General features: G+C 37.2%; 1 protein-coding gene across 1 annotated transcript in view; it reads left to right on the forward strand.

Annotated features, from left to right (window-relative positions):
* The window catches only part of THADA (THADA armadillo repeat containing), a 311,584-nt gene that overhangs the window by 52,458 nt on the left and 239,975 nt on the right, over positions 1 to 19,151 (forward strand). The window contains 2 exon segments of the mRNA XM_065890727.1: positions 1,092 to 1,249; positions 9,475 to 9,584. Of these exon segments, the coding sequence (XP_065746799.1) occupies positions 1,092 to 1,249; positions 9,475 to 9,584 (268 nt within the window).

A 19,151-nucleotide genomic window follows, 5' to 3' on the forward strand; every position in this document is an offset into this window, starting at 1 on the left:
GGCCACGGCTCACAGGCCCAGCCGCTCTGCGGCACGCGGGATCCTCCCGGACCGGCGCACGAACCCGCGTCCCCTGCATTGGCAGGCGGACTCTCAAACACTGCGCCACCAGGGAAGCCCCAGAATTCAAATTCTTACTGTTTGTTTTCTCATTAGTTCTTTTATAATTTTCTATAATGCTGTAAAAAGTCATCAGAAGCAGTAATACCTTATTTATTTATAACATATTCTACATTCTCCACTAGATGGGGATATTGTCTTGTAAAAATTTCTCTTTATGATTTTTTTTTTTTAAATTACACAAAATAACACAAATGTATGCTTGTGATAGTTTCAAATAATACAGAGATAAATATGAATTAAAAACAAATTAATTTTGTTTTCTTTCATTTTCTTATTTCCTCCTCAATCCTACTTCATCCCTCTTTAGTATACATCATTTCAGACCAATTTTATGTATTTAAGTGTATGTACATTTATCCTTTGAGTTTAGTGGCCTTTTAAAAGACAAATGGGATTACGTTAAAAAGGTTATTTTGTTAACTTACATTTTAAATTTAATAGCTTCTTTTGGGTTTTTTTTTTTAATGTCAGTACTAAAATATTTCTAAAGCTAGAAGAAGAGAGTAAGGATTCTTATAGCTAATTGACCGTGGAATTTAAATATATTTTGAAAGAGAATTTGTATTTTCCTTTGAAAGGAAAGTCGTATCCTATTCTTTTACTGACATAGCAGCCACCCTCACCAAAACAAATAATAAAATATATTTATTATAGTCATATTTTATGGATGACTGAGAGGCAGGAAGAGTTTGTTTCATTAACTTCCAAAGGTTAGACTTCGGTTTTAGAATAATATTGTGTTTTATTTTAAAATTTATTTTGAATATAGTATATTAAATACTGTGATTCCTACCCATAACACATTCCCAACAAATGTTAGTTATTTTCTCCTGAATAAATATAGCATATGACAGATTGGTTTGTTCAAGCAGATTATTCTTGGGGAAATTATGAATAAGCTTGTTCTAAGAAACCTGGGATGTGAGTAATCAAGTGTCTAGTGTTGCAATAGTTTTTTTTTTTTTAAGGTAAAGAAGGAAAAACATGTGACGTAACTGCTCAGATGGTGCTGGTATGTTGTTGGAGAAGCATGAAGGAAGTCGCTTTACTCTTAGGCTCACTGTGCCAGCTTCTACCCATGCGGTCTGTGCCAGAATCTCCTGATGGATTATTGACAGTGGAACAGGTAGGGTAGCTGTTTATTCCACCTGGTATAATTTCTGGTCAAAGCATAAATCACAAACTTTTATTTAAAAGTTAAATAACTTAAAAAATTTTTTTAATAACTTAAAAAACAATTTTAACATTTTTCTTGAATAAAATCTTACAGATGTCAACTGAAGAAAGTTCATTAAAGTATAGGAATTGGATCTTGCAATCCATTTCCAAACTTTGGCATTTTTAGAAATGTTTTTATTTTTCTAAGTTATATAAATAATGATAGCTTTTACCTCACTTTTAACTTCAGTATTAACATTTGAATTTTTATTTCTCCATTTAACACACACAAACTTAAAATTCAAATGTAAAAGAAACTGTCTATTTAGTAAAACTCCACAAACCTCCTAAATTTTGCAAAGAAAAAAAAATATATATATTTTTTCTTTATATACTGGTTGATTATGGATCTCATGTTTCCCTCTACATTGATGATAAAGTTGTAGTTACTTTGGTTTTTTTGGCTGACTTTTATTTTAAGACCACAAAGTCAGTTCCATCTGGGACTATTCAAGTGACTTGAGTGCAGTGTTTATAAGAAATTAGCTTACCACAAGCATTTCATTTGGAAATATTTTAGATTTATTAGATTTCTGTTTTTAATTGATTCCCTCTTCCTTTCCATATGGTTTCAACAAATCCATTTCCCACCATTTTCCAGCAAAGACACATAACATGTACTTTCATTTTTAACCTTTTTCAAATAAAGATAATTTCTCCCATAGGGTGTTATGACATTTAAGAACAAAACAAATATTGTATGCTAATGCTGATTATTTCTGTAATAACCATGTGACCAGTTCCATGGAAATAATGCTAATATTTTTATTCTCACACTCTCTGTGGCTGATGTGTTTGCATCTGGTTAACAGCTGGGCTTGTGATGTTGCAAGGCTCTGAGACAGAGAACGGCAGAGGGGAACAGAACACTGCCAGCTTCATTATGTTCCTTATTCTCTTCCAAATCAAACAGGCGTTAGTGTCCTAGAGTTACTTGCAGTCCTTACTGGTGACTGGCTGGAGTGCCAGTGCCAGCGTCTTTGCTGAGGAATCCAGCTATGATTAATGATTACTTCACTGATGTTCACCATCTCACTAAGAAGTAAATATGGGCTAGAGCCCCTTGACTTCTCAACTTTTCAAGGACAAGTTAAAACATCTAGTGTTTTAGGTTTGTTGGCCAGTGTTTAAAAACAAAATTAAGGGAAACATATTTTACTTTTACTATAACTGAGAAAGACCTGAAAGCTTCCTGTGAAAATCATTTCGCCCTGACACCTTTTACAGAGCACCCAAATCTTATGAAGTTATATGGGATATCCAGGTTAAATTGGGAATTAATTTTTTAAAATTGGGAACTAATGTAAAATAGAAGAGATGTTTGTAAAACAACAACAATAACAAAGAGAGGCTCTTATAAACCAAAGAACTCTTCTGATGACTGTTTTCTTGAATAAGAAATAGAATCCTGTTTTTCTGTAAAATATCCATTTCCATTCTAATAAGGTCCAGTCATTTCTCCATGTCGCCGTTCATGTGGTGACCCCACATATATATGTTTGAGAAGAAATTAATGACTGAGTGAGTGAACAAGAGTGTATGTGATAGCACTGTTCTGACATTGAAACCCTGCCCTCTGTGGAAAACTTTAGTCTTGATCATGCTAAATTTTACTAAAAAAATTAAAATGCTCTTAAAAATTTTTTTAATTTTTTTACATTTAAAAAAATGCAGGGGCATTTAGTCAATGAAATCTAAAGTTATCAAGAAATTAGTATTACTTATATTATTAGAGGATTCCTGCTTTTAAACATATAGTTTTGTTCTGTGAAATTCCTTTAAACTAAACATATTCCTATGTATTTAGTACTTTTAAGAGTTAAAAATATAAATGACAGAGAAGAATGCAGTCTGCATTGGAGTGCCGGGGCCACACCTAGGGTCTACCTTCCTTCCAAGGGCATAGCCGCCCTGGCATCACTAGTTCTTCTGTGCACCTAGTGGCAAAGCTACAAATGTACGCGTCAACAGTGTAGGTGAATGTGACCACAAGAGACCTGCAGAGGCAGTGAAGTGACTTACGGGCAGAGTGCTCCGCGTTGTTGGGGAGAATCGGGAACTTGGATTTCTTATTACCAAGAATCATAAAAACCATGATCTCCTTTTCTCTCAGTGGATGAAGGAAGTTGAAATACTGGTGTTAAGCCTGTTGCTTCTCTTGCTCTCCACTCACCCTTCACTACTGAAAAAGGAATAGGATTCTACTGCCATTTTATATTTGAGGTCTCACATTTTGACGACGGAGAGGATTTCTCATGGAACTCAGCTCCTTTAAGCCCATCCTGATTTTATAGCCCTTTGTTAAAGGGGTGACAACTTCCATCCCCCATACATGAGTATAGTTTATACTAGGCCAGCAGGTGGTGAGACTCCAATTTGGGGATTTTTGGTGCTGTACGAGGAGAGGAGCTGGTGCTCGCTTATAATTCTGAGTATTCAGTGCTGTATTCACATACTGTTGGAGCTGGAAGGCTCACAGAGATGATATTATCCAGCTCTCTTGCACAAGGGGAGACTGAAGGCCTTGGATGTTACCTGGTTTGCCCAAGATCACAAAGCTGGTCTGTGGCAGCTCTGGGACAGGAACCTGATTCTTCTGCTTCCCAGCCTGTATTCCGACATGACACAGTGCTGCCTTTGTTCTGAATGGCTCATTTAATTTTTCTTTAAATTTAATTTTCCCAGCTTCCCATAGCCAACCAGATTTTTGCAAGCAACAGGACAGTAAGGCAACTTGCTACTGAACTTTATAGCAAATGATCCATTCCCGTAGATGATTGCTTGTGAAGGAGTGTGTCCTCTGCGACTTCATCAAGAAGAAGATGTGTTCATTCAGAGACATGTCTGACCCTTCTCCTGTGCTATAATCACATTATGAAAGGTTCTTTCATAATGTCCCTGTCCGAGAGGCAGAGATAAAACCAGCTTTGAGGGATGTAAGTCGAGACCCTTAAAGAGTGAGCAGTGCATGCAACCTTATCTCACAAACTTCCTGACTGGTGTGTGTCTGGGTTTCAAGCTGGGTGCTTTGCTGATGCAGAGCTTTTGCTTGATACATTGTTGGTCCTCTTTCCATGGGATATCGGATACCCAGTACCTACTGATTTTTTTAAACTTCCTCTACCTGGACTATCAGTTCATATGTTTATATATTTCCCCTAATATTCCTAAAAAGAAGCTTTTGGGTAGATTTTTTTTTTAATGTATCTGCTTTCTGCTTCCTAGGAATTATTGCCACAGAAATCACGTGATTAAGAATAATTACCAACTATTAGAAATGAGCAATTTAAAAAACTCCTACTTGAGATTCTATTGTAATTTTCATGATGTACATGGCTAACTGGGTTTATATGTTCCCTCAGTACCTTTTGTTACTATTTTAGGTTTTTGTTAATGAACTGTAAGTGGGATGTATGTTTATTAGCATTTGTCAGTCTTAAAGAAATTACCTTTTGTATTTTCTTTTACCAAAGTTTATTTTTTAGAAATTATGAGTGAGTATTCATTGAACTGTGCTGAATGCAGGTTACCGTTTTTAAGCTGTGAAGTGAAGTTGAGCATGTAATTACATCATTTAGTCAACTATTTATTGACTGCCTTACTACAAGGGTGTTGTGGGAATATTAAGAAATAGAATATGTGGTTCTCTGAACTCAAAGGGCTTGGAAATGTAATAGGGGATACAAGACAAATTCATTTCAAAAAGTCAGACTAAAAGGCAACTGTTAAAATGGCACGTGGTTAAGGATTTGCCAGAAAACAAAGAATAAACGTTCTGGTGGGAAGATGTCTGAATACCAGGAAACCATCAGCTTTGTTATTATGTAGGACAATGTTTGGGCTTTCACAAAATCCCAAGTGTTAGTAAGAAATCACTATAGTAGAGAATGTCCAGTTTAAAATGTTAATTATCTTACTGTAGTGTAAACTTTCATAAACTATTCCATTTAACCAAAGTGGAATTAGAAACTCCTGTTGACATTCCTAAGGTTGTGGCTGTGTCTTTTTTTTTTTTTTTAGTGGTACGCGGGCCTCTCACTGTTGTGGCCTCTCCCGCTGCGGAGCACAGGCTCCGGACGCGCAGGCTCAGTGGCCATGGCTCACGGGCCCAGCCGCTCCGCGGCATGTGGGATCCTCCCGGACCGGGGCACGAACCCGTGTCCCCTGCATCGGCAGGTGGACTCTCAACCACTGCGCCACCAGGGAAGCCTGTGGCTGTGTCTTAAAGTAAAATTTAAATTAAGGTTTAGGGATTAAGTCTCACTACTTGATGACACAAAATGAAAACAAAAATTGACATTTAGCAACATTGATTGCTATGCTCTACCAGGTACTCTGCTACATGCTTATTTGCATAATCTCATTTATTTCTCAGAATAATCCTGTGAACTAGGTTCTAGTTTTATCCCCATTTCACAGATGAGAGAACGCTGTTACTTATGTAATTAGCTTGTATTGGTAAGGAGGCTGAGTAGGGTTCCTGAACTTAGCCCTCTTGGCTCCAGAATCCCAGATCTTAACCACTGCACATGCTCTTTGTAGAAATGTCCCACCTGTATACTTGAATCTTTTTGGACTTACTAACTCATAATGAGGGGAATTAGCTTTGATTTTTCTACTGTATTTCTCTCTACTATCTAGATAAAGGACAAACAAAAAATGTATTTACATTTGCCCTTTGTGGGTTTTATGCTCTAAGTGAGCATTTAGCTCCCCTGTTTGGTCTGTTGGTGAATTATAGGTGCCTAGAGACATGGCACGTAGCTAGTCTGTTGGTGAATTATAGGTGCCTAGAGACATAGCATGTAGCTCTCCTCCCCTGTGGAAATTTATACCCTGTAAATCCATAAAGCATGTTAATTTGCCTATAGAAGTAGGTTTTATGGAAGGTTAGAACCAGGATACACTAAACTTAAAAAGATAGTGATTAGAATTTCATTTTAAGAATAGAAATCAGTGCCCTTTTTTTTCCATATTTAATTGTCTTTCAGAAATTCTGAGATATATATTATTTATTAAGAAAATATTTTGTAAAGACATCATCCATGTTAAAAGAAAAGTTTTTATGAACTTTAAATAGGAGCTAGGTATCTAATAGATTGAAAGGCAATTGAGTTGAATTTTCAGAGGAGTTATTCATTTTTTAAATAAAATTTTGAAATTCTTTTTCTGATTCTACTGTTGTCATAAGTTTCTACAGGGTTAAATATGTTCCCTATAGTCTGATCATCCAAGGGGAGAGTGTCAGCATGGCCCCTGTTCCCTGTCCAGCTGCTCATGGACCACATTGCCCTGTTGACTCCTCCCACCCACTGTGATAGGGTACATCCCTACCTTGCAACCCTGTCTTCTTCCACTATTTTCTAGCATGAAATCTTGAGGCCATTCAGCCAGGTCTGCTATCACTCTCCTGTATAGTCTGTGTTCATTCATGTAAAAAGACTCAGTGAAGTGTCTGACAGGTAGTGGATACTTAATAAATGTTTGTTCATTTATTCTAGTATGCCAGCTTCTTCTCATGTTAATTATCCTTTTCTGTATTGGTTCACTCATGTATATCCTGTTTAAGGTCTGGCCATGAAGCTTTTTCTAATTATTCATTTCAATGCAAAAAGAGCTGTCGTTTCTTAGTGCTGTTAAGCTTTGCTGTTAAGCTTCTGATGGGTACCATCCAGAATATTGGTTTTCTCTGAAAGCCTTCGGAGAACAAACATCTTGTTTTGTTCTTTGTCTACCCAGCACTAAGCTGCTAAGTATTTGACAGGGTGCTAAAAAAGTACTTACTGTCTGATTAATAGAAATATACTCTCTTCAAAGGGAAAAATTCATATTAAGCCTGGGTGTTACCTAGGTGGGTTTGTTGGGAAATTAAGTGCAAAACGAAATGAGAAAAAATGGTCTACCTCTCACTTGTGTCTTTAGAATCTCCTTCTGTTTTCTGAGGCCAGGATTACCTAGGGTTGAGGTCTACCCTTCAGAAGAGAGACCATCCACTGGTCTCATTCACCTCTGAGGTCTTTGATATTATTATATGCTTTTTGGTTTAAGCCCCTTTGAAGGGAGTTAAGGTAAAGGAAGCAGTGAAAATCTGATCTTTGTTTAAGAACTAGATTGTAAGTCCACAGAGAAGCACTTTACCAGTAACATTTCTGTTTTCCTGAAGTATGTTTCAATATCTGTAACATTAAAAAAAGATTAAGGATGTTAGAGAGACCCCATCTCTATGACTTCCTGTTTTTATTTTTTGTGCCTCAGTACGCCTTTTTATAAATCTTCTTTTGTTTCTCTAATAATAGAAATGATGGTCATAACAAGTTAATTAACTGATGTTTCTTCTGGTCCTGTTTTGTAGGGTTATTGAGCTTCAGGTGTGTCTTGGGGGTTAAATTCAGATTTTGTGCTTGATAATTCTGTTCAAAATATGCTCTGAAATTACGTATTGAAGGTAAAATGATAAGGCTTACCCTGACTCCTGATTTTTGATGACTAGTAGTATGTAGCTTGTAAAAAATATTAAAAATTAGGGATATCATCAGATCTTCACCTGAAAACTTTAGCTGAAGAACATGACATGGCACTCTTTGGGGATATTAAAATGTTAGAATTTAAAAACTTCTGTTATATCCTGCTTTTCTTGTTCTTTCTTGATCTCATATCTGATTCTTATTTCTCTAAATGTATCACCTGTCTTTCTATAATCATATATATTTTGAGTTTAGAGTATGTCGTTAGCTTTCTTCTATTTGGAAATCCAGGCAGAGGTCCCATTGAACTGAATTGGTTTATAAGTTAAGGGCCTGTGCTGAGCTTTTAGATTTATTAACTCATTTTAATACACAATCTGTGAGGCAAGTGCTATTATTATTCCCAGTTTATAGATGAGACTGAGGCAGTTGCCCATGGTTACACGTTTAACTACTCTTTCTACTGTTTATCATCTCTAATGCGTGCAGAATACCAGTCACTGTGCTGAGGTAGAAGTTGTTTTTAGATAAGCCTATGTGAGCTATCTTGGGTTAGCTTGCTTTTTCACCATTCTGTGACCTGCTGGGGAGACCTGGATCAAGAGAGAGCCAGTTGTAGCTTTGGTCCTGAGTTTTATACAAAATCTGGATTCTCTAAAGCTTATCAGCTACCAAATCTTATGGTATAAATGTAGAATCAACCCAACCACTTTAACAGTTAATGCTGTACAAAACTTCATCAGCAACTAATTGTCAGTCATGTCTTCTTTAAAGTAGATTGTCATATTTGTTATTTGTTTAAACTTGCATGGAGAAAAGCAGCATGTATGAAAGTGATTGGGTAGCATTCTGGAAAACTCCATGGTTCTGACTCAAAGTGAAGCCTGTCAATTTTCAGGAGGCCCTTTGCACACTAAATCTTGTGTGGCCATTAATATTTGTATATCTCTAAAAGGTAATTATTGGGAAGGATTGTTTAATGGGTTGGAGTTTCAGTTTGGGAAGATGAAAAATATTCTGTAGATAGATGGTGGTTGCACAGTAAAGTGAATATACTGAATGCCACTGAACTGTACACTTAAAAACGGTTAAAATGGTAAATTTTATGTTATGTATATTTTAACCATAATAGAAAAAAATTTTTTTTGAAGAGGGGAGTAAAAGGTAATTACTTCACCTAGGCCTAGGTTTGTGAGGGTTGTCACCTTGTGTGATTTGCTGTTGGTGTTGAATGATATGAGCTAACAAAGAGAACACAGCAAGATTTGTGAAGCTGGCATAGGGAGGCAGTTCTAGCCTAGCAGTTAAAGATGGCCAACTCTGGAGCCAGATTGCCTGGATTTATGTACTAGTTCTACCAGCTACTTGCTGTATGACCTTGAATAAGTTACTTGCCCTTTCTGGGCCTCATTTTTCCCAGTTGTAGAGTGGAGATAATAATAGTGTTTTTTTCATGGAATTATTGTGAGAATTAATTGTGATAGTATAAAACGCTTAAAATATTACCTGTTGCATAATAGGTGCTAAATGGATGGGCATTGAGACCTGAGTTCTAAATAATGTTACTAAAAATAAATAAATAAATAAATAAATAGGTGGCGTTACTGACATAAATACATCTGTCAGTGTAAACATAAATGGCATATTTATTTTTGATTTTGTTTTGAAGGTAAAAGAAATAGGAGATTACTTTAAACAGCACCTTTTACAGTCCAGGCACAGAGGAGCATTTGAACTGGCTTACACTGGCTTTGTGAAACTCACCGAAATCCTAAACAGGTAAAACAAAGCAAATATCCCTTTAATTTTAAAAAGATTAAATGCACAAACCGTGTGCTCAAAGTAGAATTTAGTTGTGTCTTTTGATGTTTAAAAGAACAGGACTTAGTTGGCTTCAAAACTCTTGGAAGAAATTGTTTTCTTAGGTTTCATTGTATGATTTACTGCAGATGATGGAGTGAAATGTCGAAACCCAGTCGCTCTCTTATTGAAAGGTGATTTGACACAAACTCAAAGATTTTGCTAAAAATAGATTTGAAGTTACCATTTATTTTCATTGAATGAAATGACTGTTTTGTCTGTTTGAAAATTACTTGGCTTGTGGAATAAAATAAGCCCTCCAGTTTTTTGGATTTGTGTATATTACAGACAGAGAAACACTTAAGGATTTTGTGTTTTTCTTCGTAATTTTATCTTATAGAAAAATTTAAAAGAACAGTAAATAGACCAAAAATTATAAAGGACTTTTCCCCCTTACTTGGAAAAATACTTAAGTAGATTTCGTACATTTAGCCAAATGTGTTTTTTTTTTTTTTTGACATTATAGGTGCTGATAATTTCATTCATTCATATAATAGATTTCCTCCAAAGAGCTTGTGAGGAAACCTTAAATTACTTAATGACTAAGTGTTCATGGCAAGTGTTCTCTAAATAAAAGGTAGTATTTTCCAGGAAAACATTTCCATTGCCTGGAAACTTTTTGAAATGAAGCAGAGTTCTGCCAGCCGTGTAGCCTTAGCAAACATTTTATTTTGGGCCGTTAAGACATCTACTCCTTGAATATTTTTGAAGCATTTTTTTCACACTCCTGGTACAACATTTATAAAACATTTTGGCAGTTATGGGCTGCACAGAATATCTTTAAATGATACATTAAAAAATGTCCTTGACATTAAACTGCTGATCTTGAAAATATTTTGTTGTCTTTGCAGCTCTTTCTTTCCAGTGTAGACATGACTTAAGAATATTTTTTTCTCACAAAACAACACACTTCCCTCCCTTCAAATCAATTAACAAATATATATATTGAACACTAGCTGTGTGCTTAGTACTGTGCTTGGCTTGGAGGATATAATACTTCTTTATGAGACAAGGTTCCTGTTCTCAAAGAGCATATGGTTTAGTTGGGGAAATAAGCAGGGATGAAATTCAAAATATTTAACAAATGGTACATCATGGGCACTGACTGGTCAGAACAGACACTGGCTGTAAGCACCCAGGATTGCTGTCTGCATGGATGTGTGTTAGCTGAATACCAGCCTGGAAAGTGAAACCAAGACACTTGAACGAGATGAGCCAATGTAATTGTCAAAATTTGGGTGAAATTTACAAATTCTGTAGGCATAGCAGAGAGAAAGCAACAAAGAAAGGCTGGGAGGGCTTACTGGAGGAGGTGGAACTTGTGCTAATGCATGAGTAAGGTTTAAGTAGATAGGAGGAGAAAGGAGGAGACTTTATGAGTAAATGTTCAGAGGCTAGAACCAGCATGGCATATTGTTAGGTGAGTAAATGAGCCAGGCTGATTTGTGGTGGTGGTGCTGGTGGTAGAGTTACTAGGCAATATCATACATTTGGATAGATGGAGGTCAAATTATGGATACCTAGAAAACAGATTTGCTGTAGTAGGGATGGAGAGAGGGATTGAACATTTTCGACCTGAAATAGATCATAGGAGGCATGTAGAACGGAGAAATAGCAATAATCTATGACAGGAGGTCTTAGTTCTACTTACATCCATTCTGTTTATTGGCAATGAGATTGTACAAGATACTCTCCTCAGCCTCTGATTTCTTCATCTATAAAGTAAGGGAAAGAATATTTGCCCTGTTGACAGATCTCTCTGGCTTTTGTTATATGGATCAAGTAAGATACCTATGTATGAAGACCCTTTTGAATTCTTAAACTTTCTACAAATGTAAAACATTATGAGATTGATGTTGGTTATGGTGTTGGTGCATCAATGTAGTGTTTCCTTTGGAAGTGTTAGGTTAGATAGATTGTAGTGACAGATAGTAGTGAGAAGAGAGTGGCATCGGCTCTAACAATCTAGAGCTGAGGTGATGAGAGCTTCCTCTGAGTCAATGGCTCTGGGAATGGAGGGAAAGAAGTGACATCTCAATTAATATTTATCCCCACATAGTAACAACTCTACACATGGCATTTTGAATGCTTAGAAGAGAAGCTGTGGACTTCTCTTATTTCATGGTTTGATGTGTCAAGAATTAGGGCAGTGCATAGCTGGGTGATTCTTCTCCTCGGGGTATTTATCGAACTCAATTGGTGGTGTTCAGCTGACAGATGAACTGGTCAGGAGGGTCCAAGACAGCTTTATTCACATTATGGCACCTTGGTGGGATGGCTAGAAGATAGGGCCTAGTTGGGACTGCATGTGGCCTCTCAGCATGGCAGTCTTGGGATAGCTGAAATTCTTATATGGCAGCTGGCTTCCTTCAGAGAGGCTGTTCCAAGAGAACTGGGCAGAAGCTTCATGGTCTTTTCTGACCTAGCCTTGGAAGTCTCATGGCATTGCTTCAGTCACATTGTTTTGGTTCTAAATGAGTCTTAAGGCCAGTCGGATTCAAGGGGAGAGGAATTAAACTTCACCATTTGATGGTAAAGTGGCAAGATTGTATTGTAGAAATATGTGTGGGATGGGAGATATAGTGGTGGCCATCTTTGAAGAATGCAATCTGCCACGTGAAGTAAACTGAATGTGTGTGATAGAGGTCCCCAGGCAGTCCACGACTGTTCCTGTGGTTTAATTTTTGGTGACCAGAAAAGTGGGATGGATGTTACCAAAGGCAAGGAGACTGAAAGAGGAGATTACTTTGATGATGATGAACACATTTGTTTTGTATGTGTTGAGTGTGACATGATGGTGGCATATCCTGGTGGAAATATTTAAGTCAGAACTGGGAGATAGGGGATTAATTTGGGTGCTATTGCAGAAACAGAGATGTAGATTTATGCCGTCTTCATAAATATCGTAGTTAGTAGGATTGCAGTCTTTAGGGAAGAGCTTAAAAGGAGAAAAGAACAGAGGACCAAGGACAGAGGCTTTTGAACAACTGTACTTTGTAGTTGAAAGTACAGTTGAAGGCATTCCAAATAAATGGAGTGGGGAGATGAGGCAAGGCCCAGTGCCTGGTATCTCAGCCACGCCTAATCTGCTGTAAAGATCTCCTCATGGCTGTCACTATTGGCTTTTAACCAACCTGTTATGAGTTCCCAAACCAAGTGGTTCTTGATCCCTTTGGAGACATTTCAGATCTGCTGAACAGAATGTTTTACGGAGAACATCTTTGCAGTATGTGTGGCTTCCTTTTATTTGGTTTTTATTTTTAAAAGCAAATGTATTTCTTTTGGATCCTTCTGAAAGTTTTTAAGTTATGAAAAATTTATTTAGGCATACAGTGTTTTAAAGTTTGCAGAAAGAAATCTGGGCTTTCAGGAAAATCCACTGAAATGGAGGCCAACTGCTGGCCACCTCTTGAACTACAGCTGTGTTAAGGAAGCAAACACTTAAAGAGATTAATGGGTAAATAACCGAAGAGTTAGACAAGAGCCACATTGTTTGAATTGGTGTTTAACAGGATTATTCAGAATGTCTTCAAATGTAAATTGACTTCACTATTAAACAATCATCTAAGAATAAATAGGAATGGAAGACACTGTTCTTTTTTCTGGGAATTTTTTGAAAGCAACACTTGCACGCGCACACGCACACACACAATATGTTGAGTTAATTTTCTAGAATCTGATTTCTTATATGGTCCTTTCTATTTAGAATTTGATGAAATATTCATGCACTCTTTAAAAAACATAATCACCTGCCTATGCATAATTACCTGCTTAAGCACTTGATTAGAGTGGTTAAATGCATTAAAATTATCACTGTAAATTCAGGTTTCTGATGAAATTCATATTTGCTTATTTATGCTCTATAATCTTAGTATTTTAAGTTATTCTTTCAGTGAAAATAAACAGAATTCTAAACTAGGGTGCCAAGCAGGGAATCTAGATTTCATTTGTTCAGCCATAAATTAAAAGCTTAACTCTAAGGGGATTAAGTTGTTGTCTGCAGTTCTAAATCTAGAAGGGAGGTTCATGAGTACCTGATATTGTCTTACTCTTCATTTTTTTGAATTGCTCTGCTTATTGAAATGTAGCTTAACGTATGAATATTTGCTGCACTAATTACAATCATTCTCACATTGTTGGCCCGAAAAATGAACTCTGACATTTAGCAATTTTTGTCATAAAATGCTACTACTGACTCATGGATGTCAACAATTATGGTGGACAGAAGTAATTTAAATATGTATTTCAACTTTCATCAGTTAATTATAGCTACTACAATTCAAATTCAACAGAAGGCTTCTTATGAACCTTTGAAACATAATAAGGAAAAAATAATTTCACTCTACTGGAGAATGAAAGACCAAGTCTCTAAAGAATATGCAGTTGAGCAAGAAATAAATGTAGAATGTAATATATGAGGTTTGGGGAAAAAGTCATTCAACTCTAAATAAAAAATATATAATCTTGTTTAAGCCTTTATTTTCATCTCCTTTGGCAGATGTGTCTAGGACACTTTTTATTTCTGAGTATCCTATGATTTTTATTTGAAATATTAATAATTAAATAAAGAATAACTAAGTGATCATCCCCTCTGGGAAACCATATTAATACTTTACATAGAGAAAAAAATCCTTTAATTTTCCCACTTCTATAGTGGATTAAAAGGATTTGGGGATAAATAAATTAAATAAACAAATTAAAGAAAAATACTAGGTCTTAACTCCAATTCTCCCCACCCCTTCCAACTTACATGTTATTTGGTCCAGTGGTTCAGATCTATCTTGCTTTTTAAAAAAAAAAAAAAAGGATTTGGGGAAAAGTAGAATGTCTTAATGATATTTTTTCTTTTTAATTTATGTTTTAGAATGTCTTAATGTTTAAAATCTAAAACTTTGTGTCTTTGGTTTGTGACCCTTGGATTTTTATTTTTAAGCCCACTCCGTAGTTGAGTAAGATATTACCTTCTTTCTGGAACTTTGAATAATCATTTTTAAAGTTCTCATAATAATACTCAGTCTTTTTAGACTCAGTAATGAAGGAATCTTGTTCTTAGTGAGTAACTTCTATCTCAGCTTTGTTAGTAAAGTTCCAGAGTTTTTAATATTAATTTTTTCCTCCTTGATCTCAGGCAGTGGTTGTATTAAATATTAAGAGAACCAACAATTTGTTACATCCTTCTAACCACTTCTTTTCATCCACTGTATCTTGCCCTTCCCCACATGGCTTTCTGATTGGTAATTCAATTTATATTTGGTCATCGTTACTATTGCCTGTGCCTGCAGCTGAGCCTTCAAAATAGCCCCCTGATGTTTTAGCCCGCAGTAAACTTCAGCAATATTTGATGGTGGTGAGGGAGGTTAAGATGGCTTCTGTTGATATGTAGCTTTCTCACTGGATCTCATTTGGGCAAATCGTTTTTCAGGCTTAAAATTTCTCCATGCTTCAGGGCTATGTTCCCTGTTTTAAAAATGTGCATGTACACGCACACAACCTTCCTGCACATCTGTCACTGTTTAGTTTAATTGAAATAATAAACACGAACCTTGAAATAATAAACACAATACTTGACCAAAGAATGAATGGAGTGGGGAATTTAGCTTATGTAATAATAGGAGCTTGGAAAAAAATCTCTAAGTTAGGAAAAGTAACAATACTGAAAGAGTCTGAGGAAATGAAGGTAACATTTCTCAATTAACAATCGTAATATAACTAATCAGAACTCAACAAAAAATAGCTCTGTGTTACCACCCTTAGGTGGATGGATGAAGCCATTGGAGAGCCACTCTGTAGTCAGGGAACCTGATTTATTGGCACAAAATAGTCTAATGACCAATTAGTTGGGTATACAGCATATGTAATTTGATTTCAGTCTGGGTTTTATGCTTATCTTAGAATACTTACCCACTACCAGTGAGATAGCTTTGTGGATAGAAATTGGACTAATCTGTTTATAGAACAATAATTTGCTTCAGTGATCTTCTCAAGACAACACAAAGACACACCAGCCATGGACTGGCCTGTTCATTTCTGTTACTTTTGGTAGGGACTCAAGCTATAGCACTTAGCATAGAAAAACCAAACCAAACAAACAAATACAAAAAAAAAACACCTCCCGCCTCTTTCCTGTCAGCCCCCCCCTTTTTTTTAATGTCTACTATTTCTTTCTTTCGTTTTTTTTTTTTTTAATAAATTTTATTTATTTATTTATTTTTGGCTGTGTTGGGTCTTCATTGCTGCACGTGGGCTTTCTCTAATTGTGGCGAGTGGGGGCTGCTCTTCTTTGCGGTGCGTGGGCTTCTCGTTGCGGTGGCTTCTCTTGTTGTGGAGCACGGGCTCTAAGCACACGGGCTTCAGTAGTCGTGGCTCGCGGGCTCTAGAGCGCAGGCTTCAGTAGTCGTGGCACACGGGCTCAGTTGCTCCGCAGCATGTGGGATCTTCCTGGACCAGGGCTCAAACCCGTGTCCCCTGCATTGGCAGGTGGATTCTTAACCACTGGGCCATCAGGGAAGCCCCTAATGCCTACTGTTTCTTGACTGTGAAGAGCAGGAACATCAGAGTGGTCTGATCCTCCCACACCCCCATCCTTAACCACTGCCTCCCTCTGAGTGTAGAGGAAAGAATATTGAGGTACCAGTTAAAACTGAGTTCTACCTACCATCTCTGTTGATACTAGGAAAACCATGTATATCTTTCCGGGCTGCTATGTCCTCTTTGATAAAATAAGAGAATCCAGCTTTCTAAGGCCTTTTTAAATTCTGAGCATTCTACTCATGGTACAATACTGCTTTCTAGTTTCTGATTGGGAAAGCCTGGGGATTTCGGGTATGAAGGATGGAGGGAACTTGGATACATTTTTAGTAAACTTCCTTTAGAGCTGGTAAACTGATCTCTTGGGAGACTTTTGTGGGTTAATAACACTTAGTGAGGCTTGCTTATGAAGAACCTCAGAGACTAAAGTACTGTATATTTTGTATTAATTTGACATGGGAGTGAAATAAAACAAAAGAGCCTTCGGACAAAGAGGATGTCTGCTCTTCTAGTGGAGGGGCACTCGCTAACCCAAGCAGGCTTGGAATTCCCCACGGCTGGGGCTGTTGAGTGCATGGAGCTGGCACAGCCAATCATGGACTGTTTCACTCAGGGACCTTGCCCTTTTCCTTGCTGCCCCCTGGATTGTGTGATGAGGAACCAAAACAAACAGCTAGAGTTCGTTGCATTGTTCTTGGGAGCCATGCATGGTTCCATTTTTACCTTTCAATTCCTTCATTATCATAAACACCAGCAACTCTGGAGTTTTGAAATCACTTCCTTGTGAAGTAATCTTTCCTTGCTGGGGAGTAGACAGAAGGTTCATTGAACAGTCAGAACTCTAGGTTAGGCTATTATTGTGTTTTTCTAGGCACAGTGACTTCACCATTGAGGAGCCTTACAGATTTTAGCCCTTCTTTTCTACACCTGGTTTTTCAATCATGTGCCTAACAGAAGGACAGCTAATATGCAGCAGCTGGCGTCAACACTAGTGGGTCCTTATTTATTTATTCAACAAGCGATTTCTTGAACATCTTCTATGTGCCTGTGTTAGAAACACTCTGACCATTGAGAGTACAATGTGGTAAGCCAGAGTTGCTGTGAACCTAGAGACATATGTTAGGATCTAAATTTGAAACATTTAACTCCGTAGAACTAAGAGAGGCATGTGAAGACCTCAACAAGGGACTGCAGCTTGTGTGAGGCCATGATGAGGTGTTTTGGGGACAGTCACATCAGGAGCTTTGGGTACTTATATAATTTAGGGTCATTGCTTTCTCTCTTTGAAGTAGTAACCCAGGTAGTAATATCTCATTGAATTTCAAAGCATTTTTACAATGATTTTATTTTCATTCTTGGGCATTGAGAAATCAAGTGATTTGTCCATAGCCACACAACTAGTTGGTGACAGAGCCAGCACTAGAATCCAAATGGTTTTTTTGAACTTCATTCTGCTTCAGAGTTAGCAGTTCAACACAAGTGTATCGATCACCTGCTTTATGTAAGAAATTGTGATAGGTAGGCATTATAGAGGGTAAAATATTGGTAAAACGTGGTTCTTGTTCTTAGAGGAATTTCTAGCCTAGCCTTTTAATCTTTGGTATTAGAGAAATCAATTAGATTACTTACAGGGCAGAAATGGAAGACCAAGAAAAAAGGCCACTTACTGAGCTGTCTGTCCCGGTTTATGGGAAGAATGATTAATGCATTAACAAAATAAGCAAGGCAGGAAGAAGGGCCTGATCGGAGGCAGGATAATACTTTAGACATGTCAGGTTTGCGGTGGTGTTGGGAGGCTGCCTAAAGGGATAGCAGACGGTTGGAAATACAGGTCAAGAGATGGGGAGAGGGGTCAGAGTTGGAGATAGGGTGATCTGGGACTGCTCCAACTTTTTAGTACTGGAAGTCCAGCATTCTGGGAAACGCTTCTGTCCCAGGCTGGCAGGGACACTGGTCACTCTTACTAGAGGTGTATATTTGAGAGTCACCCATACAGAGGAAATAGTTGAAGGCACAGGCCTGGTCTCCTAGAGCCTTAAGAGAGAAGGGAAATGATTACAGTCTGGGATTAAATGTTGTATTTGTTAGAATTCAGAAACATTGATTCTTTGAAACATCTTTCTACCCCATGTTCACAACCATACAAACCTTGGTTAAACCATATACAAACTGGAACCCTCTACTGGGTTTTGAACCCTATCCTTGGTTTTTTTTCTTGAATATTGGGAAAAAATGATCTCTTGGGATAGTATTTAGGCTAACAGTTGATTTTGATTGGGGATTTCAGTAGAAAATATCTTCATATCAGTGCTATGACCTTGGTATGTGGAGATTCTGAATGTGTTCATACCTGTTTGAGGAAGCTAAGGAGTTGAGTCATCTGCTGGCTCTAATGGTGGCACCTGTTGTCATTAGAAAGCACTTCTGTTTATACTTTCTTTTCCAGTTACTATATCCTCTTGGTTTGTCAGCCTGGTTTTTTAGAATGGCACACTTAATGGAGCTGGTAAGTGATAAGTTGTTCATTTATTCAGCAGATATTTATTGAGCTCCGTATTGGGATGCCAGGCCCCGTTCTGGGTGCTGGGAAATAAAGAAGTGGACAGGGCAGAGTGTGTCTCTGATATCATGGATTTATATTTTAAAGGCTATCTACAAAATAATAAACTGTCAGATAACGATATATATTTTGATGTGATAAAGTTTGGTAGTAAGGAAAAGTCTTTCTTTCCTCCTACACTAAAGTAAGCCAAGGCTTGGATGACAAGAAGCAGCAGCTTTCTAAGGGAAGAGCTTTACAAGCAATGGGAACAGTTAATGCAAAAAAGCCTTTGGTGTATTTAAACAACGAATGATATAAGATAGTTGAATGAGGTTGTTCAAATATGTCGGGCTTTGTGAGCCAGGATCTTGTGCTTCCTGGAAATTTTTTTTTTTTTTTTTTTTTTTCCTGAGAGC

The sequence above is a fragment of the Phocoena phocoena genome, chromosome 14 (assembly GCF_963924675.1).
Source record: "Phocoena phocoena chromosome 14, mPhoPho1.1, whole genome shotgun sequence".
Lineage (NCBI taxonomy): Eukaryota > Metazoa > Chordata > Mammalia > Artiodactyla > Phocoenidae > Phocoena > Phocoena phocoena.